The sequence below is a fragment of the Osmerus mordax genome, chromosome 20 (genome assembly GCF_038355195.1).
Source record: "Osmerus mordax isolate fOsmMor3 chromosome 20, fOsmMor3.pri, whole genome shotgun sequence".
NCBI classification, from domain to species: domain Eukaryota; kingdom Metazoa; phylum Chordata; class Actinopteri; order Osmeriformes; family Osmeridae; genus Osmerus; species Osmerus mordax.
This window is the reverse complement of record NC_090069.1, coordinates 9,849,322-9,873,323: the sequence shown is the minus strand read 5'-3', so window position 1 is coordinate 9,873,323 and position 24,002 is coordinate 9,849,322. Positions and strand designations below refer to the sequence as shown.

At 39.4% G+C, this 24,002-nt stretch overlaps 1 protein-coding gene across 2 annotated transcripts in view; it reads left to right on the top strand.

Moving 5' to 3' along the window:
- The first annotated feature begins 5,014 nt into the window (after positions 1 to 5,014).
- Positions 5,015 to 24,002, top strand: part of nrg1 (neuregulin 1) — a 78,383-nt gene continuing 59,395 nt past the window's right edge. For both annotated transcript variants that reach the window (XM_067258077.1, XM_067258076.1), the window contains exons 1-3: positions 5,015 to 5,241; positions 10,503 to 10,677; positions 15,179 to 15,300. In XM_067258077.1, the coding sequence (XP_067114178.1) occupies positions 5,148 to 5,241; positions 10,503 to 10,677; positions 15,179 to 15,300 (391 nt within the window). In that variant the 5' untranslated portion in view covers positions 5,015 to 5,147. The remainder of the gene's footprint in view (positions 5,242 to 10,502; positions 10,678 to 15,178; positions 15,301 to 24,002) is intronic.

Genomic DNA, 24,002 nt, shown 5'->3' with positions numbered 1-24,002 from the left:
GCTGAAACACTAGTTACAGGACGGTACATGGTGAATCATGTAAATTGTAGGAACAATAGCTGATAAAAATACTAATTTGATTTCTATTTGTAGGCAATGAAGAAGACCAAATACAATTTCAATTATTTGTCTGTATATCAGTGCGAAAAAGCATTGGGTCAGTTTTGAGTCGCGACCTTCATCCGAGCCTCTGTAGACCCAGTATCTTAATTTTATTTTCTCTGGAAATGCGCCTACACAACTTCTGTTGTAGGCGCATTTGTTTTGTATGTCTGCGCCAAACACTTCAGCCACGACTGTTTCCTCAACTTGAGCTAATACAAAACTGGCCTTGCTGAAATTAAATTCTGGATCAGTATAGTTAGTACAGAATGCTTTTTCGTTCATTTTGCATTTCTGCAAATGCATTTGAATTTGAATTGTGGTCACGATTTTGCAGCCACATTCTTAAAATGAAAATGCATTTCTGGATATGCATTTGAATTTGAATTGTGGTCACGATTTTGCAGCCACGTTCTTAAAATGAAAATGCATTTCTGGAAATGCATTTTAATTTTCAAATTTTACATTTCAAATAGAATTTTGGTATCTATTTGCTGGGGCATGTTTTGAAAATTAAATCTCAAATGTCTATTTATTTTTCATTTTAATTAAGTTAAAGATTGAGCACTCTTGAAGAAGAAAATTAAAATGCAAATAGGATGATTGATTACTAATTTCATTTATGAGTCAAATAATGCAGCCACATTCTTAAAATGCAAATGCATTTCTGGAAATGCATTTGCATTTGAATTTTGGTAACGATTTGCTTCCATATCGGAGAGCCCCGGAGAGCTCGACGTGCACCTCCTGAATTTTCTAAAGGCCGATTTAAGGCCGAATTATACTTCTCCGACTCCGTTACGGACAGACGGACGGACGGAGTCGGACAGATTGGTTGAATTTATAGTACTTCGAAGGCTGTGGGTGCTGAAAACAATTCACCGCCAGAAGAGTAGGTAGCGCAACGGTTTTTTGTAAGTCGTCGTCGAGTGTTTATTTACCTAGGTTATCGAGAAGTCGGAGCAAATTTACAAATTATCCGTTTCATCAATAAAATACGCACATTTTCATAAACTACACTGCCCATTTCTCATCACATTTTAATTCAGATGCTGATTTACATGTACTGTTTAGCTGAAATAGGAATTGTAAACTTACAGCAATGGCGGTCAAAGGATTCTGTTCGTCCTGTTTATAACGGCAACCCCGCGTAAGAAAGTACTTCTCACGGAGACGGACACAGGGAACGCCCTCTCCGACGAGGAATTCCCTCTCCGTGCCCTCTCCGAGCCCTTCGGAGAGCTCTACGTGCACCTCCTGATTTTCCTGACTATCCGTCTGTCCGTCCGTCCGTCATTTTACGGATACCCCTTGGCTGTGATTAGTCCGTATTAAGAACCGCTTGCGTCAGGGGCGGGGTTGCCGTGATAAACAGGACGAACAGAATCCTTTGACCGCCATTGCTGTAAGTTTTTACAATTAATATTTCAGCTAAACAGTACATGTAAATCAGCATCTGACTTAAAATGTGACGAGAAATGGGCAGTGTAGTTGCTGAAAATGTGCGTATTTTATTGATGAAACGGCTAATTTGTACATTTTCTCCGACTTCTCGATAACCTAGGTAAATAAACACTCGACAACGACTTACAAAAAACCGTTGCGTCACCTACTCTTCTGGCGGTGAATTGTTTTCAGCACCCACAGCCTTCGGAGTACTATAAATTCAACCAATCCGTCCGTCTGTCCGTAACGGAGTCGGAGAAGTATAATTCGGCCTTAACTATCCGTCGTAGCGACGGAGAACTACGGAGACCCCCTTGGCTGTGATTGGTCAGTATTAAGAACCGCTTGCGTCAGGGGCGGGGTTGCCGTGATAAACAGGACGAACAGAATCCTTTGACCGCCATTGCTGTAAGTTTTTACAATTAATATTTCAGCTAAACAGTACATGTAAATCAGCATCTGACTTAAAATGTGACGAGAAATGGGCAGTGTAGTTGCTGAAAATGTGCGTATTTTATTGATGAAACGGATAATTTGTACATTTTCTCAGACTTCTCGATAACCTAGGTAAATAAACACTCGACAACGACTTACAAAAAACCGTTGCGTCACCTACTCTTCTGGCGGTGAATTGTTTTCAGCACCCACAGCCTTCGGAGTACTATAAATTCAACCAATCCGTCCGTCTGTCCGTAACGGAGTCGGAGAAGTATAATTCGGCCTTAACTATCCGTCGTAGCGACAGAGAACTACGGAGACCCCCTTGGCTGTGATTGGTCAGTATTAAGAACCGCTTGCGTCAGGGGCGGGGTTGCCGTGATAAACAGGACGAACAGAATCCTTTGACCGCCATTGTTGTAAGTTTTTACAATTCATATTTCAGCTAAACAGTACATGTAAATCAGCATCTGAATTAAAATGTGACGAGAAATGGGCAGTGTAGTTGCGGAAAATGTGTGTATTTTATTGATGAAACGGCTCATTTGTAAATTTGCTCAGACTTCTCGATAACCTAGGTAAATAAACACTCGACGACGACTTACAAAAAAAAGTTGCGCCACCTACTCTTCTGGCGGTGAATTGTTTTCAGCACCCACAGCCTACGGAGAACCATAAACGCAGTCTATCCGTCCGTATGCGTGCGTATCCATGCGCCCGCCCATCCGTAAACGGAGACGCAGAAGCATATTGCGGCCTTTACTCCGTGAAACTGCTCCCTGGCAGGTTTTCCATGCCAAACTCTGCGTTTCTACCTATCCCCTGTGTATTTACTGTTCGAACTCAGTTACTATGGTAACTTATGCTTCGAAACTAGCCTGGTCCGGGTCAGGCTAATTTTCAGGCTTGGACCGTGTTCTTGCTTAACCAGACGTTCCTGTAACACTGACCCAACGGGAAAACGATGATTTACCACGGACATTCTCATTTTCTTATTCTCATCAGTGTGTGTCATCAATATGTAGGCTACATTTATAGAAAATCAACTTAAATAGCGTACATAGGCTACAACATTTTGCCTAATGCATTAAACAATGATGAACAATGATTTGATACACACCATAGCTGTTAAATGGCTATGGTAGTTTGTGATTTCAAATGTTTAAGCATCAGGCATAGGCCTATATCTCAATCTAAATTAGTATAATTATCATAGCTATATAATTGTTAACAGTAGCCTATTGCAAAACGAACCTAAATCCATAGGACATCTATCCTCCATTTTCCCGACACAAAAACCATGTTAAAAAGTTAGGCTACTGGATAATGTATCGATTAATAGTAGGCTATTTATATTAAACAATGTAAAAACAATGTGTCTGTTTTTAATCAACGAAGTAAAGGTCTAAAAAAAGGACCTCGACCTACGTAGCCTATCATTCACGTCAATCATGGCGTGTCATTTTATTTTGATGAAGCGGTGGATAAGAGCTGTCATAGTACACGGCTTAAAGGGAACGTTCTTTCTGGAAGAAGTCACGTGGCCGTGTGCATTGCTTTTGCCGTGGTGGATTGTATGATGCATGTTTTACCTCTCGGGCTGTTTAAGAATAGGGTGCACGCGCAATTAGCTTGACTACTTAAATCTGGCTTGAATTAGTAGCAGTGCGTGAGCTGAAATTGGCCTTTATGGAACCGCTTTAGCCCCGCTTGACTAATTAAACTAATTCAAGTCAGGTTTGGGACTTTCAGTCCGACTTTTTCGAGCGGCCTTTATGGAACAGGCCTATGGAATACCCCCCTGTTTGCAATTGGTTTTTACAATTGTTGAACAATATGGAGAACTTTCTTATTACAGTTGTTGGTGGTGCATTTACTTTAAATTTGAAGCCGTCATTGTTAATACTTTTTACACATTCATTGACAATGTTGAAAGATGACGCTTGACAGGTTAAATTATATCAGTGTTAGTTGATGCTTTGTATGCCTGCATTCAGCTTGTTTAGATTTGTTTTCTTTGTCCAAGTTGTTGTGGAATCAAACTTTTCAGTAGAGGTAAATTTGTTTTATTCAGAATCAGAATTCGTGTTTGTGTATGTTACACAAACACCGAATTTACTGTGGCAGGAAGGTGCAAACAATAAACATATACGGGTCATAAATTAAGTAAAAAAGTACAATAGTTAAACTAATTCTAAGAACTAATCAATTTAAAAATAAAATATATCTAAGAATAAGAATTTTAATTGGCAGCATGAGTGGGCAACTTCGAAATTCCAAGCAAAAACTGACTTAAAATTGTTTTATCAAGTAATAACAATTCGTTTTTCCAATACAACCGCAAAAAGTTGTCAGTGCGTCAATATTATTGTTCCCAGACCCCTACCGATTGAGTAGCATAAACGACCGCTGGCTCTTGTCGTGCACGTGACAGGCGCACTGAGAAATGTTTGAAGGAGAATTTAAGTCGTGTTCACACTTGGCAGGTTTGGTTTTAAAACGAACACTGGTGCAATTAGTTAGTGCTGTCATCTGAACCCTGGAGCGCGGACCAAGACCGCTTGAAAAGTAGGTCTCGGTCCGCTTCCAAACGAACTCGAGTGCTGTCGATTGATGTGAACGCAACACGGACCAAAGATGTCTAAACGGACCAATAATAAGATTTGACGTCACAAGATACAACCCATTAGAGCGGTAACAAAATGAGCAGAGAAACGTGGACCAACTAGGAGTTAAAACTCCTTGTTAAAGTTTGGTTCGAGTCGTACGACAAAGAAATGCTGAAGTGTTCAAAATGTTCAGTGATAGGTTTAAAAACTGTCCAATCAGGTTGCGACCTTATCCATATGCCTTTTGTTTAGGTTCGGTGGTAAAAATGCCAGTGTGAACGCTAAACGAACCAGGACTAATGTTTATTTTTTGTCCGGACCAGGAGAACCAAGAGAACACGACGTCATCACACGCTCCTCCCATAATAATTTTTTCTATAAAGATAGGCTATAAGACATATCTGGAACTCGGTATTGGATAGTTGAGTTGACTGACGTTACACACGTCCACAAGTTCTTAGAAGACTTTGATTCCATTATCCCTTTCGAGTGGCTGCTAGTCGAGGAGAATCAGTTTTTAAAGCACTTGATTAGCCTTCACGTAATTAAGAAATGTCTGACAAAACGCCTACGGACAGACAGAAAGGTGGGAATAAAAACGTTGATAATAAGAAAAACACAGAGAAATCAACGGTTGCTGTACCAGGTAGGACGAATTATTACCTGAATTATTATATTTTGACTAAACATGTGACCTGTTGCTCATTACTTTTAACTGTTAATTTAAAATAGGCTACTATGACCCCCCAAAACAGACGTCACCTGTCCCTTTATTGATATGCTACAGGTGTACTTAGCAGGTTTAGGTTGAAAACGTTGTTGCATGGCTATGACTCTGAACTTCCCGAGTCAATGTTTGATGAACAAAAGATTGCTTCAGTCACATACTGAACAGGTTTATATCCGATTACTTTTGAGTCGCTCAGTTTTATATGGTTATTTGCGTGGGGAATGTAGCTCATCACAGCATGGCGTATCGCAGCGTTGCTGAAGAAAGCTAGCTAAGCCATAGGCCTACCAGTCAAACACGTGAGTAAACTCTGAACTCCATTTATTTACCATTATTTTCAGTTTTTTTGTTTCCTTACATAACCAAAACAGTTTTGTGGATGGCATTAAACAGCTATACAAATGAAATTCTTAATATTTCCGATTAGCTGTAGTTCAACAAAATTTCTGACAGTAGGCTAAATAGTATCACTTAAAATATCAATTTGGTGGTGGATTTCCAAGTGAGAAAATCTATCAAATGATTGTTAATGGGGCTATACTTCTACCAACATAGGGGGTAAAATCTCAGGGGGTTGAAGGTTGATCTCACTTTGCTTTGATTCATTTTTGTTGAATTACGTTCTTGTGCCAGCTGCATTTGTGGCATTATCCATTTGGTGACCGATGTGGAAAGATTAGGGAGTTTAGGTTAACTTCCTATTTGATAGGTGTTAGTTCAGTTTAAGCATTGCAGGACAACATTTGGTTATCAAGGGGTTCCTAAACAAAATGTACTTTTTGCTTATGTTACATTTAACATGTATTTCACTTCAATCTACAACAATTTAATTGGATTTAATTGTCCCTCCTGTCTTAATTGTTGTCTTTACTGTGTATTTTATTAGGAGGATTATAATGTTCCATACATGCATGTAAAGTGAGAGGTGAGGTCAATATAGTTTTAAATGTTTGTCTTTATTAAAAATCATAGACAGTTTGGCTGTGCTTAATATACTGTATGTGCTGCTAGTGCTACAACTTAATAGGCCTATATTAAGTTGCCGTCTAAGATACACAAATGAAAAATATTGTATTGTCATACTCCTTTATCCTCATGCCAAAGCTCATGTCTTAATGCGCATGATGAACAAGACTAGGCAAGACTAGGTTACGGGTGTACATCACAGAAAAAAAGCATACTGTATTGTAGGTGCATGCTCTAAAAAAATCTTCAAATGATGGACAAAAGCCCAAATCCATGTCCTATCTTACTGTGTGGTCACTCTTGGCTCGACCCAAATGCCTTTTTAAGTCCACAACATCTGCCATGTCTTTTAAGGAGGATATGGGAATTATAATTATAGAGAGGGGGGGAAAGAGAACTGGAAAAATATGATTTTCCAAAACTAATCAGTGGATAATTTGTCATTTTGTATGTAATTCTTCATATTCTTCAACCTTAAGCGTTAAATAATGCAGTTAATTTAGCATGGTTTGGAATGTGGACTCTAAGCCGTTTACATTTGTGGGTTTAAACAAGCAGAGTTCCCTAAATGGTGCTCCTCAATTACATAGAGAAACAGCTGGAATGGGAGCCCAAGCCTCAGCTATGTACATGTTCAATGAGTTGTCTTTACATTAATACATGTTCCAGGAATTGGGGTATTAAGATATTTAATTTTCATGTGACTTACATTTACATTTAGTCATTTAGCAGACGCTCTTATCCAGAGCGACTTACAGTAAGTACAGGGACATTCCCCCCGAGGCAAGTAGGGTGAAGTGTCCCTGCCTTGCCCAGGGACACAACGTAATTTGACACGGCCGGGAATCGAACTAGCAACCTTCTGATTACGAGCCCGCTTCCCTCACCGCTCAGCCACCTGACTCATCTTCAGACATGGATTACTTTTCAACCACTGTGACTAGAGAAAACTGGACATAATAGTAGGACAGATGCAGGCTTGCAGTTTGTTTTCAGTTATGGATTCATTTCTATGTAGAAACATGGTCGCCCGACCATGTAGAGACAGAAATTACATGCCGTCGTGATAAGATAAATAACATAAGGCCATTTAGTTTGTTTAATAAAGAGCAAGCTACATATCTGTTTTATAGGAAAGGTAACCTTAAATGACTTATTTTGTGATCTGGCGTAATATAAAAAAATAAAACTTGACCTTCCTAATATAATGGTAGGGGAAACACTGCAGTTATGTAAATTCTGTGATCATATTTTCTTTAGAAATGTATGGAGACACCAATCTGTTCTCTCAGGCGTAAAGTATTGTACAGACAGAGTGAAGTTGAAAAGTGTTGCCATTGTTACTTGTGAGGACAGAGCTTTGTCTCGAGATCTTCAGTGGTCAATAAATGGAAAAAAATAAGTGCTTAAAACTAAAGTAACACCCTCACGCTGCCAGGGATTCACTATTTTTGTACAGCTGGATTATTTTTCCTCCATTACTAAACAAATTCAGTCTTCATCGTTAATAGATTAAATATTTTCTTTAAGAGGAAATGTTCCGGTTTGGGTTGGGTTACTTTTCCCCAGTGATGAATGAGAGTGAAAGTAACTGCTTAGGCGAAAGCGGTTAAAAAAATTTTTTTGCCAGTTAACAAATGAAAGAAAACACACACAGTCCCTGATTCACTTATGGGAAACCCTTCCCTGGAGCTTTACCCAATTCAGGTATGGTGAGCTCTTGTATTGAGCAACAGTTGGTTAATGACAGTCCCACCCAGAAATGAGAGAATCTGATCCGACCTGAGAAGACCACAGCGCTGGGACAGTAGAGCTCCAGGGAGAGTGGTTCAAAGTAGTACATTTGTCAGTTTCATAAATGATCATCATAACATTACAGGGCATTTTTGAAAACCATTAGTGCCCTTCCTCTCATCTTGACTTGTTAAAATTGGTTTAAAGTGATTTGGTGAAGAAGAAAAAAAGTGATTAAAGATATGTTGTAGTCAATGTTGTTGAGAAGCACATTTAGTCATATTTGCAGAAATAAACTTCACATCTTGATAGCAACCAATACACCTAAAGGTTCGACGGTAATATGTAATCAATCCGACATCTGTGGACGTCGCAGGACTGTAATAAACACGACGAATCATTAAGACCATTCCAAGATTATTGGACGGGCTACCTTTCTGTCTACATACCTACCTGCAAACACTCTGCCCCTGCCCCTCAATGCGCGTTACTGTAGTTTTCAAGCAGGCTAGGCAGAGGTATTCTAAACAATCGAGCTTGAGGCACAAGAATGGCGGAGAAAGAGCAGGCAATAAATCAAGTTCCAGGTTTCACAGTTAAAACTATTATAACATTTCCCAAAACTAACATGCTAGCTTGAAAGAAGTGAGTACTAACGTTAGCCAAATGCCCAAATTGTCCATTATGATATTGTTGTGTGTGTGTGTTCTTGCATGTGAATGCGACATTGGGTAATTTGTGAAAAGAACGATGCTCCTCTGTCAAAAGCTCTCTCTCTTGGACTAACTACACTTGTCTCCCGGAAGTTCTGTAGTCAGGAAGCACGTTCATGTGTTTTGTGGGAGTGTCTTTGAAGGGAGGGAGTGGGATATTATGGTTTGAATCGTTTGGAATAGAAGCTAAAATAACTAGCTTCGCAAAACTTGCCTACACCAGCTTTCAGTACTGCAGATTAGGATCATTGTGGTGGCCAGCTGGATCGAGTGGCTTGTTGTTGCTCAGTGGTTCCTTTACACCACATTACAATGAAATCATCTTAGAGAGTAGTCATCTTAGAGAGTAGTCTGGGGATATTGGGCGCAGTGGTTAACTCCATGGTAGTGGTGTTTAAGTCTGAATTTCATTTTGCTGTGGAATGCTATTATGTCATGACTGAATTGCATGGCTAACAATGTTGAATACCTTACACCTGCTCAAATATTGACACAGCTCCCTTGCAAATGAAGGGATGTAGTATGGTGCTCTAATGCCTCTTCATTCATGATAGTCAGGAGTATGCACACAGTTAAGGTTGTGGGTTATCTGACAGTCTTGTACCTTGATATGTGGCAAAAGTAATTGTACTGTATGATAGTAGTAGTACAATGTTAATAACAAATCATTATTAATGGCAAATTAGATATGACTTGATAGGTGTTTTGGAAATGTATCATCATACTTTATTAAGATTTTCTATAGTATTACGATTCTCATACATACCACACACACAGCTAGTTTGTTGCCAATGGATTATCTGGGAGAAAGGTCAAGAGGATGCATTTCCAAACCATGACTCAAACCCAGATACTGGCATTTAGTTTCATGATATTTTCTTAATTTTTCCAGAGCTTGTTCATTAATAGTTGGACTGCAGTCTGATGTATGATTGGCAGGGTTAGAAGTACAGTTTATTCTGGTCATAGGGAGTATGACTCTTTCTTTCATGCTTCTCATGGAATTAATATTTCTTACCAAACAGGCAAACCAAAGCTTTGTGTTGACAAAATGGCACAAATAACAATATCAGTTGTTTCTGGGGCTTAATTGTGATAATCAGTCTTGGTTGCAGTGTTGTGTGGAACAGGCCTTTTGAAGTCTCTGGCCCACACTCGAAAGCACCAACATCAGTGTTTCCCATACATTGACTTATTTGTGGCGGCCTGCTGCAAAAAAAAATATGACTGCCAAAAATGTATTATTATAATTATTACATATTTTTTACTGTTTAACATGGCAAAAAAACACGCTCTGAATCAATGCGCGGGACGAACTGCTTTTTCAGAAAATTGGCAGGAGAATCAATCTGGAGTTTACGAACGGTTAGTATCATAATTCTCTGCACAAATGTGTCCAAAACTGATACATTACGTTAAATATCATAATATTCATAGTTAAATACATTCGGCAAATATAACAATATGAGTCCAACGTAACGTTTATATTGCATAAAGCTCCCTAAACGATTTAGCACGCAAATCAATGCAAATACATTTTTCGCGTGCTCGCATTACTTGAAGTCCGTATCTACACTGACATATAACCGATACTAGAACATAGGTTTGGGCTGAGCCCAACATTTTTACAACAAATTTTTACTACCTACCGCCACAAATGGAATCACATTCTGTGGAAACACTGAACATGCTCACCAATGAGCACATCATAATTTCAGATTGTATGTCATTTCACAACTAACAATGGAGCTGCTTGTTTTATAGCGGAGCCCAAGCTTAAGGAGATGAAGAATATTAAGGTGGAGGAGGGAAGGAAGACTTTCCTGAAGTGTGAGCTTACAGCAGGGAACCCCACGCCCAAAGTCAGGTGGTTCAAAGATGGAAAGGAGTTAACCAACGGTGACAACAAGCAAGACATTAAAGTTCGAAAAAAGAAAAGGTAAGTCCTCCCAATCCTCCGCACTTAAACGTGACACAATAGATATACTTCTACTTTGGAAATAGCATTTTTTTTTATGGAAATAGGTTTCTTGCACACACACAGCATGAGTTATTTGCATTGTTTTGTGTCATGCAAAGGTCACATGAATGTTATTTACATCTACATCCACTCTTTTTTTTTTTTCAAAATAGCTCTGGTAGCATCAGATAGACTGGGCTACAGTACACATTAGGGGTGGGCAGATCGATCTAAAGTATCGATAGTATCGATACCAACATTGGTATCAGTATTGATCGATACTTAAGTTTAAATTTCTCTTCTCTACATTCAGTACACAACTCCCTTTACATCATAGTGATTGTTCAAACACCACTCCTCTTACTTCGTTCATTTCACTTTGCCCCTCTCCCACCTCCCCTGCTATGCTGTGAATTGTTGCCAGCGTGCACGTGCAGTACATGACTCAGTCAGCAGCACACTGATGGCTGCATAATGGCAGAGAGAAAGAGAAGCTCAGCTTCTCAACTAATTAAAGGAAAAAATAATTAAAGCATTCAATGATCATGAAAATGCAAATCAGAAATTTGTTTAATCGCCAAGTAAGTGTACACAAACAAGGAATTCTCTTTGGTGGGCAGGTGCATACAATAAACATAAAACATAATAAGTGTTATAATAATTACATAATAATTTTCTATTTTCATTCAGATTTGCATATTGATGATGCATTGACTTATTATATTAAATTATGAGGCATTGCTTTCCCCTACACAAAAGTAGATCAGCTGCTTTTCAAAGTAAAAGGTATCGGTATCGGCAATACTGGCCCTGTATTTACTTAGTATCGGATCGAGACCAAATTTTGCAGTATCGCCCACCCCTAGTACACATTCCCCAACTCTACCATATGCTTGTTTATGTAAGTAGATTGGCAAGCTCATACCGTGAAGCCAAAAACTAAACAAGGTTAATCAACTGTAAATGGGTCTGTAGGATATTTATTAATTAGGGACATTGTTTGTTTATTGAGTAAACTTATGATTATTTAGTCATTTAGCAGACGCTCTTATCCAGAGCGATTTAGAACATAGTTTTGTTCATAGTGGATTGTGATCCTATGAACTCAGTGCATTTGTAAAATCATTTTATACATTAAAGTGCCTATAGGAAATCATCATACCCCTTTGAAATAGTTTTACAACCTGAAATCAAAACCCTCTAAAAAGATTTCTTTCGTTCCAGCTTTTACACATTCTGCCTTAAAACATTCAAGTAACATAAAAAGGCAACACTCCAGAAACGTAAAAATTAAACTTGAATTAGAGTTGGAAAAGTGATCCATCCCATGATTTAATACTTCATAGACCCAGATTTTGCTTTAATTACAGCCATTAGTCTGTTTGGATGTCTCTATTAGCTGTGCGCACCTAGATTGGGAAATATTTGCCAATTTTTCCTTGCAGAAGTGTTCCAGTTCAGTCAGATTTTGTGGTGAGTGGTGATTGAAATGTATTATTATTGACTGCTGTCTTCAAGTTCATCCACAGATTTTCAATTGGATTTAGGTCACCTTCCTATCCATAAGCCACAGCACAGTTTTTTTTTGCGGTGTGTTTAGGGTCATTGTCATACTGGAAGGTGAACCACCTGCCCATCTTCAACTGTCTTTCAGTGTGCTGCAGGTTGTCCTCAAGAATTTGACTGTACTTGGCAGTTTACATTTTCCCTTCAATCCTGACCAATTGCCCTGTCCCTGCTGAGCAGAAACACCCCCACGACATAATGCTGCTACCACCATGCTTCACAGTTGGTATGGTGTATTTTGGGTGTTCTGCTTTCGCCAAACATAACGCTTGCAGTTCAGTCCAAAAAGTTAAATCTTGGTCTCATTTGACCATAAAACCTTTTGCCACATGGCATTAGAATCTTTGATGAGGTATTTTGCAAAGCGCCAACTAGACTCTGTGGCCCTTTTTCAGAAGAGGCTTCTTTCTTGCCACCCTGCCATGCAGGCCAGCTTTGTGAGATTGGTCGGTCTGTGCATGTGACAAGTGTCAGCCATAAGGACTTGCAAGTACTTCAAAGTTGCCATTGTCCTCTTTGTAGCTTTTCTGATCAATATCCTCCTGGCTCGGTCATCCAGTTTGGAGGGATGGCCGATCTTGGCAGAGCATTATTAAGAAGTGGAAAGCGTATGGCACCAACACCGGTGCCATACGCTTTCCACTTCTTAATAATGCTCTGAATGGTACTCAGAGGGATCGTTAAGGCCTTTTGAAATTTACATTTACATTTAGTCATTTAGCAGACGCTCTTATCCAGAGCGACTTACAGTAAGTACAGGGACATTCCCCCGAGGCAAGTAGGGTGAAGTGCCTTGCCCAAGGACACAACGTCAGTTGCATGACCGGGAATCAAACTGGCAACCTTCGGATTACTAGCCCGATTCCCTCACCGCTCAGCCAACTGACTGAAATCTTTTTGTATCCTTCTCCCAACTTGTGCCTTTCCACAACTTCCGGAGCCCTTTTGAAGGCACCTTTCCAACCATGGTGTGTTAATTCCGTTGCCATGCACTACTAGTAAAATAATCATCATGGAACGGTGGCTGGTTTCCTAATAAAGCAGTCAAAACCACTGCAATTGATGTCATGTGGGGGGAAATTAGCATGGTGTGTGATCTGACAAGTGACTGGTTGTACCTAAGCAAGTTTGATTAGGTAATGGTTACGCTAAGGCAGTGGTTCTCAACCCTGGTCCTCAGGAACCCCCTGTCCTGCATGTTTCAGTTGTTTTCCTGCTCCAACACACCTGATTCAAATGAATGGGTCATTATCAGGCTTCTGTTCAGCTTCATAACAACCATTCATTTGAATTAGAAACCTGTTCCATAAAGCTAGTTTACTGAATAAGCCAGGCTTAGGTCAGTTAGTTAGACTCATTTCTAGTTCTTTCGGTTCCATAAAGCCAGCTCAATGTAGTTTGAACTCAGTTACTATGGCAAGTTATGCTGCGAAACTAGCCTGGTCCGGGGCAGGATAACTGTCAGGCTTAGCCCGTGTTGTTGCTTAACCAGACGTTCCTGTAGACCCAACGGGAAAACGATGATTTACCATGTACATTCTTGTTTTTCTTTTTTTTTCCTTTACTATCAGTTCAATATGTAGGCTACATTTATAGAAAATCTACTTCAATACATATGCTACAACATTTAGCCTAATACATTAAACAATGATTTCAGAATGATACAAACCTACATAAAATATGGCTGTATGGTAGTTTGTGATTTCAAATGTTTAGGCCTATATCTCAATCTAAATTATCCTATCCTCCATTTTCCTGACACAAAAACCAAAATGTTAGGCGACTGGATAATGTATTTATTAATAGTAGGCTATTTATTTAAAACTGTCAAAGTCAATTTAGATGTGTTTAGAGGGTGTCAGTTGTTTTAGTCAATGAAGTAAAGGTCTGTAAAAAGGACCTCGACCTACGTAGCCCATCATTCACGTCAATCATGGGGTGTTATTTTATTTTGATGAAGTGTTGGATGAGGGAGCTGTCGTAGTACACGGCTTAAGGGGAACATTCTTTCTGGAAGGAGTCACGTGGCCGTGAACATTGCGTTTTGCCGTGGTGGATCGATATGATCCATGTTCTACCTCTCGGGCTGCTTAAGAATAAGGTGCATGTGCAATTATCTTGACTTCTTGAATCTGACTTGAATTAGTCGGATTGCGTGAACTAGAATTGGCCTTTATGGAACCGCTTTTAGCCCTGGTTAATTCAAGTCAGGTTTGTGATTTTAAGTCCAGCTTTTTTGAGCAGCCTTTATGGAACAGGCGTTGGAGCAGGAAAACATCTAAGGCTACATTTGAAAACAGCGTTTTCGTTTCAAAATGCTCTCTGTCCACACTAGCGTTTTCCAAAAGTTGCTCATCCACACTGAAACGTAAAGTAAAACTTAAGATGCTTCAACGTGTCATTTTCAATTGTATGCGTTTTCCAAAAAAGTGCTGTTTTCGCATGCAAAAATGGTGACTACGTGTGGACAGAAAGCCAAAAAGGAGAGAAAAAGCAAAAAACATGCAGAACAGGGGGTGCCTGAGGACCAGGATTGAGAAGCACTGCTCTTAGGGGCTGATCACTTATCCAAACTAGGAATTTAACAAATAAAATTGTCATAATTGTTCAGACTATTATTTTCACTTAGGTGTTGGGTTATAATGTGTAAATACAGCTGGCAAAAGTTTGATTTTAATACATTATAATTTCCACGGTGTAATGTGACAAAAGGTAAGGAATTTGACAGGGTTTAATGATTTTCTAAAGGCACTGTATGTATATTTCACTAGTGTTTTCACTGCAGAGAAATCCAGTTCCAGTTGGGTTCTCCAGTGTCTCTCGTGTTTTAATTAAGTGCAAATGTGTTAAATGTTGAAAGTGGTACACTGCCAGTGGTTTGCATGTTCAACGTTTTATTTGTGTTAACCTACAGAGGTAAAGTGTCTGAGCTCCACATCAAGAAGGCCACAGAAGTGCATGCAGGCCCATACATTTGTGAAGCCAGCAACAACTTGGGAAAAGCAAGCATCGTTGGCAACTTGACAGTGATCCACGGTAAGACAGAGAGATGTAGTTTCATATGACCTTTATAGGTTATGATGTTGCTTAACTGACAGCTGACTTCTGGTCTTATGTAATCATGGCTTTTTTTGGTGTCAAGGCTTTGTAAGTGAATTGGTGGTGAGGTTTCCCACCTAAGAGCCACACAGTGTGAACTGTGCGAAAGGGAAGAATAACTTTAGTATGCAACCAAATGTGACACGCTCTGGTGATAAAGGGCCATTGTCGGCATTCCGAACTTTCCGTTAGGAGCCAAAAAAGGTTTTGTTTCTTGTTTTTACAGATTTTATTTTCTTGCATAGTACAAAAGTTAAAGTGTTTGAAGAAGTCACTCAATATAAGAAACAGCATGTTTAAGATCACTAAATACGGTAAATTGTTCTTGTTTACTTCCAGTGTAGTTGTGGGAGTCAGGTGGCTGAGCAGTTAGGGAATCGGTCTAGTAATCAGAAGGTTGCCGGTTCGATTCCCTGCCAGGCCTATGACGTTGTGTCCTTGGGCAAGGCACTTCACCCTACTTGCCTCGGGGGAATGTCCCTGTACTTACTGTAAATCGCTCTGGATAAGAGCGTCTGCTAAATGACTCAATTTAAATGTGGGCGCGTCATGCGTGATTTGATTTGCATCACGGTGCATCCGGTTTTCCCTAGGCTACTTTTAGCGTGGATAAGTGGTCAATGGTGCCCTAATGATCGCTAGATGGCGCTTCTTGCCAAGGCAAGGTCGGAAACTGAAGTGGCCTTCGTCAATCATTTATTCATTCCTCCTAATCACCAAGTGAATCGGCAGATTTGGCCTTGAGTCAAATACCCTTAAATATAGTGTTTAACAAGTTGTTTTGTCAACTTTTAAGCATGCCTTCTGCATGTTCAGCTTACATTTTTTTTATGTGTTTGTTTTATCCTACATCCACGGACTTAATAGAATGAATAGGCTAGTCTCGGGCATTGCATTGTGCACAGGATTAATTTTATTTGTTTGACTTGGTAAACCGTGAATACATCTTTCAGGCTGTTCCCTTCAACGTATGTCTAAAGTCAAGTTACCGTCAACATTCCAAAGCTTTTCACCACCTCAAGAATAGGCCTACATGTCTTTTAGCTTTTCTAAGATGTTGTAGAATACTTATTTACTCATTTATACCTCTTGATCTTTCAGAAATGCATTTATGTATGTGTATCCGCATGACAAAACGGCTACTTAATTTTATTATATATATGATTGCTGCTAATGTCATAACATAAGAATTAGACTTACCTGTCTACATACAAATGGCTATGTAGTGAAGCAAATGCACTTAATAGAATTCAGGTAAATAGTTTTCATAATTTTGCATAGGCTATACATATTTTGTGATACATATAAAATCTGATTTAGGTCAAAACCGTCTGAATTACATACATTGTGCAAGGGAGCCCTTGCAACACCTGCTGATAGAAAAGTGAATCACAGCCTTGAAAGAAAGGGAAAAAATGGCCAAATGCAAGGCCAGCAGCAATTGAACAGAAACAGTAAGAAAATGGCTATAAACTAGCTTTTACCCGTTGGATTTTGAAAAATATATATACTGGGTGATATAACACAAATATTTAGGATAAGTCAAGAAAGCAGGATCCTGAAATTTGATTGAGTGCGAAGATATTTTTTTTCTCTCTTCCTCTATGAAAAATTACTGGCGCTCTGCGCTTCAAATGATTGACACAAAACAATCAAACCCTGTCTGAAGGTGTGAAAAGGTCTAGAATCTTTGCTAGGATTTCTTTGCTAGAGCATTCCAGGTTAACCAACATTCGGATACGCATATTTTCAACTATTTTCAGATTTCAATGTATCACGCATCCTTTGAAAGCGTACAATCTGCACTTTCACAATCTGTGAAACTGAGAAATTACCTTGGCCAACAACGGCCCCTTTTCACCAGAGCGTGTCACAAATGTCTTTTCTGCTATTAGCCATAAAGTGATTTATCACTGTGCCTGCTTATGGATTTTTCACTACAGGTAAGTTTGAACCTGCAGAAGTTTGAACTTGCAACACTGTGCCATACCTAAATCCTTGCAACATACAGGTAGTCTTAAGTCATAACAACTAGAATACAGAGATATAGAACTATGCAGCATATGGCTTAACTTTCCAAAAGTATATATCGCAAAATTATATGTTTTGCCCATGAGAACCTAATTGTGCTTTGTTTGCTCTCACTGTGATGCTATTGTCATGTGCCTTTAGCCAAAAAATACAGATTGTGATCAATTTATAAGCAAATAAAAAACTAAGCTTATTAATATCCCATACAGGTAAATGCTCCTTCCCTGGCTGTTCAGTCTCCAGTTGTAGCAGTGATCAGTATGCCAGTTAAAACCTAAGGCAATTTAATCACCTTTTTCAATTCGTGAGTAGCATTTATTTGAATGGCTGCCAAGATGGCGAAAGAGATATTTTGTCCACCTCTTTTCCCTGGCATTTCTGTTGCAAGGACAGACAAATCCTGAAGCTCTTGCTGATTACAGATAGCGCACCACAATATTGACAGCTGGGAGACCAGTTCGAGCATCAGTGTGTCAAGTTGTCTTTTTGATTCAATTTCTGTACCCATACCATCTTGTCACATAAAGATATTAACACGTTGAGTCAGTTAGTTGTTTAGGTAAAGAGAATAAAATATCTAATAAAATGTGTTCATTGTTTATACATGTCATTGTGTGAACTTAATAGGCTGCATAGGTTTAAATAATACCTACAGGCACAGAGTTGGCAGCCTATGAGTGTATCAAATTGTGCAAAGAACACTCTGTATTAAGAATGATTACATTACATTTAGTCATTTAACAGACGCTCTTATGGTTCCACCCTTCCTTTTGGCAAATTTTCCTTCCCAGCAGTTTTAGACATGGCTGTGCCTGCTGAAAGGAACTCTTACTTGAATCTAAAGTTATTGCAGCAGCTTTTCTGCTACGCTTCAAATCCTGTGATTCATAGTACAGATCCTTTCTTATGGTTCTGTGGTGCATTGGTACATTTATTCATATACATATATAGTTGTCTCTATTTGAAGTTCTCAACCATCAGAACAATTGTTAAATAATGTGACTTTTTTATAGGGTTGGAGATTAACAGGCATCTTTACTTTGTTACAGCCCCTAGGGACCTAACTAACTATAACCCATTTCCAGTGCTTAATTTATAAAGTGGGAGGTCCCGGAGCGCAGAGGGGGGGGTAGATCCGGCGACTCAAAACGGGGGTTGGAGGTAATGGAACCCCCCAAAAATTACACTGCCTTCGTAGCTTCTCTGACAAAAAAAACTAAACGCTGTGTGTACATCAGGGCAATGTTTATTGCATGGTTTCAGATCAAGCATGATGATTTTTTTTTTTTTAAACACTGCAGCAATAATTTTTACAAGCAGCAATTATCCATCGGATTATTAACTGCTGTGTCCACCGTGGTCTCCACATACTTGATTGACGGAAATTATTTTTGCTTGTTTGGGATCCGTCTGGCCAGCGTATTTGAAAAAGTTAAGCAAACATTTGTCTTTTTGCCATTTTTCCACTGAGGGAACGAAGCTAACAGCTAGCCTACTCAACCAGCACAAGCGCAAGTGTCACTTGAAGTGCCTCCCCTCTGTCTTACCCTGTAAATTCACCTCAAAACTAGTGCTGTCAGTTGAACGCGTGATTAACGGCGTTAACACAAACCCATTTTAAGAGCGTCAATTTTTTTATCACAAGATTACCGTTATTTTTGGCCTAGCAAACTTTGTAAAAATATATCAAGGGACATTTAGAATAGATAAAAATGTGCGATTAATCGCGAGTTAACTGACATTAATGTGATTAATTGCGATTAAATATTTTAATCGTTTGACAGCACTACTCAAAACGCATAGAAAATGCAAACACAAGAATTTTGTGGACCTTCAATGGAGAATAAAGATTAACAAGACAGATAAAAACATTGAACACTACACAAACAGTAATTTATTTTTTTCATTTAGGCGAATATTTCATAGTGACACAGGAGGTGCCGGATCCAATAAAAAAGGTTCCGGATCCAACGTCAAACACGTTGGGGGGTTCCGGCTCAAATTAAGCCCTGCCCATCTCTGTTTTGTTCAGTTTCCCATTCACCAGAACTCTAGTAGGAAGAGAGGTATCTTGCCTTAAGTGCATACTCCCCTACAAATAAGACTCCAATGACATATGAATGGGATGTATGTGCCCCCCCCCCCCCCCCCCCCCAAAAGGCATTTCAATGGGCAGCTGTTCCTAAAATGCATGAAACCAGTAAGCATATCTAAGATTGTTGTTTTTCCAGTTCAGAGGGACGTTAGTAGTTGGCATTTAGAAGTATTTACGCAACTCTGTTTTATTTCAGTAGCCATTTACTGTATAAGTATAGAAAATAAAGATCCAAAGGTCAAATAAATAGATTGTAGTGGACTGGGAAGTAAAGTGATCCGAAGTGTTGCATTAGAAAAAGCAACGTGACGGATATATGTACAACAGTTATTTGTGCACTATCCACTTTGATTGTCTTGGTACCCAAGGACCTCCAATGTGGTGCCATATTTCATTAGAATGAAAAAGGCTTCTTCTGTTTGGCACCTTGATGCTTTCCATACTACTGCTACTACTGCAGTGTAGTAATGGAGTTGCATTCTGAAAGGTGGTCAGTGGCAAGGCAACAATGGTGACTGTGGATAACCTTGACATGCACTGCAAAATTGTGTGTTAATCTTAGAGAACCACTATATACAGGGAGGCCTAGAGGAAAAAGCAAAATGCAGTCAACCCAATACCCTGTATCGTATCTCGGCATGGCCATTTTGTTCTTTTAGTGTCATTTCCGTTCACTGAATAAACATGGCCATACATCCTCCTCTATTAGGTCATAATGAATATGCAGACCTTGATTCGACACTCCATTGATTTGTGGTACTTATGTCTGAGTGGTTTCCCCCTAGGTTCACCATTAAAGTGGCCTTTTTTTGCTACTTGAAACCTTAGGGTATCATTATCCCATCCCAGCATTATGCCTCAGATTGAGCTATTCATTTGTTTACCCTTAAAGGAAGTCATCTGTTAGTTCTTCCCTGGATCCAATGACCCGTATTAGCAAATTCTAGTCAAGAATTGATTAGGTTTGATTAGAATGGCACCCTGACCCTCATTTTATGACTCATTAAAGACATTTCCAAAATACACATTTTATGAATATAACTACTTATCTTATTTTGTTGACCAATTATTGACACTTGCATACATTGGATTACTGATTTATGGCGCAATACAGTATGTCATCCAAGTCATAATAGATACAGAAGTGGAAGTGCATCCCCAAAAATATTGCCCTTGTTAAAAAAAAAGTTTTGAACACTGATCAAATGGATGGCTATTGATTTAGAAATGTAAAAAGTATTTTTCTGGCCAGAGGCTTGGGTGATGGAGAGTGAGGAAATGGATTCACTGTTGTCCTAGCAATCTGACATTGAAATACAATGGATGACTCAAATTTGGCCAGCAAAACTAAGTCTGAGACAGAATTTGCCTGGCCATATTTATTGTATGCATATTTTGGATCCTGATATGGTTTATGTCACAGGGTTCAACCCAGATGATTTTGTACTGTATATTCATTCTTGTGGACTGGAAAGGCTACTTTTATTCACCTAAGAAGTCTAAACATGCCAGGGCAGGAGCAATGACAGGAGCCAGGGTTTCCCGCAGCACTTTTCAGTTAAAGCGGCCGCCTAAGCAACACACGCCTGCCGCCTAACTACGTCGTTTTTATTTTGTTTATTTATTCGTTTGATTTATTTATAGTGATATCCGCCGTTGTCCTGTTTTCTCCCATTCCAAATCGTGACCAATGCCAGTCTCCCTTCTCTGCAGAATGCATTAGTCTATCGCACAAACTACACCGAAAATGACATGGGCCGGAGTGACTACCAGTTTTATTGTGGAGATTTTCTAATGATTTTAAATGTATTATGCAAGATTAGTTTATTATTTTGTTATGCACCGTATATCCGTAAATATCAAGGGATATATAGCCATACATAAAGGCCTATTTAAAATTACATTTTCAAAATATGTCTGGCATTGTTCAGAGGGCCGGTCCAAATGTGTGGGCGGGCCATATTCGGCCCGCGGACCGTAGTTTGGGGACCCCTGGTCTAGACTGTTGGATGACGGGATGAAATTCATCCATCTACAACTCTCGCTAGCTGTGGTCTCACTAGAAAATGTAATTTAATCATGTAAATGATCAATAACCTGAGTCCAGGAGATTGCTCCACATATCTAGTAGACCAACTTAATAAGCAGAAGGCAAGTTAATCAGGGTAGTACAGCTCCTACATTTGCTACCAATGCTCTCTTAAGGTTGTTCTTTTTGGAGTTACAGTATTCGCTATGTGTTCTTGTTGAGTTTCGTCAAAGGACTTTGTGCACATCCCAAAAAAGCTTCCAATTGTTCTAGTGAATGTTTTCTGTCACTGCTAATATTGCAGTTAATGAGTGGTTAAGAAATAGACTGTTCCAGTCATCTGTGTTGGCTATTAAAAAGAACAAAGTTTATTGTAAGAATGTGTTTGGCATTCTTGTTTTGATCTTTTTTCTAAATGTGCCTATATCCACCATGGGAGGAAAGCTTTGAAGATTTGAATCCCACTAGCATCCATTGAATCCATTGTTGTTCTGATGAGTTGTGTCCAGAAGCATTCTGTTTTCATCTGGCTATCTACATTTTCACTAAATTAGTTCACGTTATGCAGATCTACAGTGTATACTTTAAATATGCAGATACCAATTGATATGTGAAACTCGGATGATAGGATTTTTCTGTTAATAAAAACTTCACAGTACCTCACAAAGCTGTATAAGAAATGAAAGCACAGAAAATACCATCAAAGGAATTTTCACAATGTCCCCTGCCAGCACATTTCGTAGCTGTCCCAAGAACAGAAATGGGATGTGTAAAGGTCAGGAAATAGTTTGAAAGGAATTGTGTAAAGCAGAGAAGCTTGTTTAGTGTGGAAGAGGGCCATTGGCCCTACTCCTTTAATAATGCCAAATAGTCTGTAGACAATTAGCCTTCCATTTTCATAATACTCTTCTCATCAGCCTTTGATCAGACTCTGAGAATATAATAAAAAATTGTACCTTAGACTTTGATTGTGAAGGAGATGCATGACTCGACAGTTGAACCGATGAAAAACGTTATCAAGTTTAGATTTACATTTAGTCATTTAGCAGACGCTCTTATCCAGAGTGACTTACAGTAAGTACAGGGACACCCCCCCCTCCCCGAGGCAAGTAGGGTGAAGTGCCTTGCCCAAGGACACAACGTCATTTGCACGGCCAGCTATCAAACCGGCAACCTGCTTATTACTAGCCCAATTCCCTAACCGCTCAGCCACCTGACTCCCTGATTTCAACGATAAAGGTAGAATTCTGGTGTTTTAATATCACAGAGGCAGGTGTTTTTCTCAGTTTGCAACCAAGGTATAAAATCTCAATGACTTTGAAATGCTTTTGCTTTTTTTGCTTGGCTGTTGTTCAATAGGCATGAGTAAGGTTTAAACCATCCCTCAGTGTGCTTGTCTTGGGAGTTGCATCATCTAATTGCCTCGCATCTCCAGTTTGACCATTTACATTTTACATTTAGTCATTTAGCAGACGCTCTTATCCAGAGCGACTTACAGTAAGTACAGGGACATTCCCCCGAGGCAAGTAGGGTGAAGTGCCTTGCCCAAGGACACAAGGCATGGCCGGGAATCGAACTGGCGACCTTCGGATTACTAGCCCGACTCCCTCACCGCTCAGCCACCTGACTCCCATAAAAAATCTGCTCCACTCTAGAAAGACAGATGCACCCAAATACATACACGCATAGACTTACTTACAGTAAACACATTTCTTAAGATAAATTTAGGACAATAAAATTTTTCCCACCAAATTATTTGCATTCACTGCAACCCTAACATCTGAGAGGTGACCAGACATCACAGATTATACTGTGTGTACTCACTTCCTATTCAATATTAAACAAACATTGTATTGCATTAAGTTTCTCATTTCAGTCTGCAAGCATAATAACAGCTATTAGCTCCCCCACTCCTCCTTCAGGCATACATTCAGGCGCATTAGCATGATGCATAGAGACACTGCATTGTACTGGAGCTGTCCCATAGAGCAGTGCTGAATAACTGCTTGCCCCTCCTTTCCTCTCTCTCTCTCTTCTTTTACAGTCCTTCAGGATCTCCTCGAAAAATGATATGGTGGGCTCGTGGCACTAATTATATTGGGAGTTCTCTCACTCTCACAGAGATAGAGTGGGCGAAAACACCTTAATACTATTGCTTGTAAATAACACAACTCTTTATGCCACGTCAAAGTGATCAGATGGTGCTACCCACAGACAGTTCTATCCCCTCGTGATACATTCCAGCCTCTATCTGGATAACTCAACAGACTCTGGGTACAAAGGTTCCCCTCTAACCTAACACCAACTGTCCCTGGCAATGATGCTATTTAATTTTGGTGGGGGGAGGGGGGGGGGTTAAAATGGCTAGTATATATTACTCTAAATCCCCCTGTGGCAGTGTCAGCAGAGATGTCCACATTATTTAATTTAAGCGCTCGCTTTCCCACATCTAAGTGCTGTACTGTAAATAAACGTTTTGCTTGG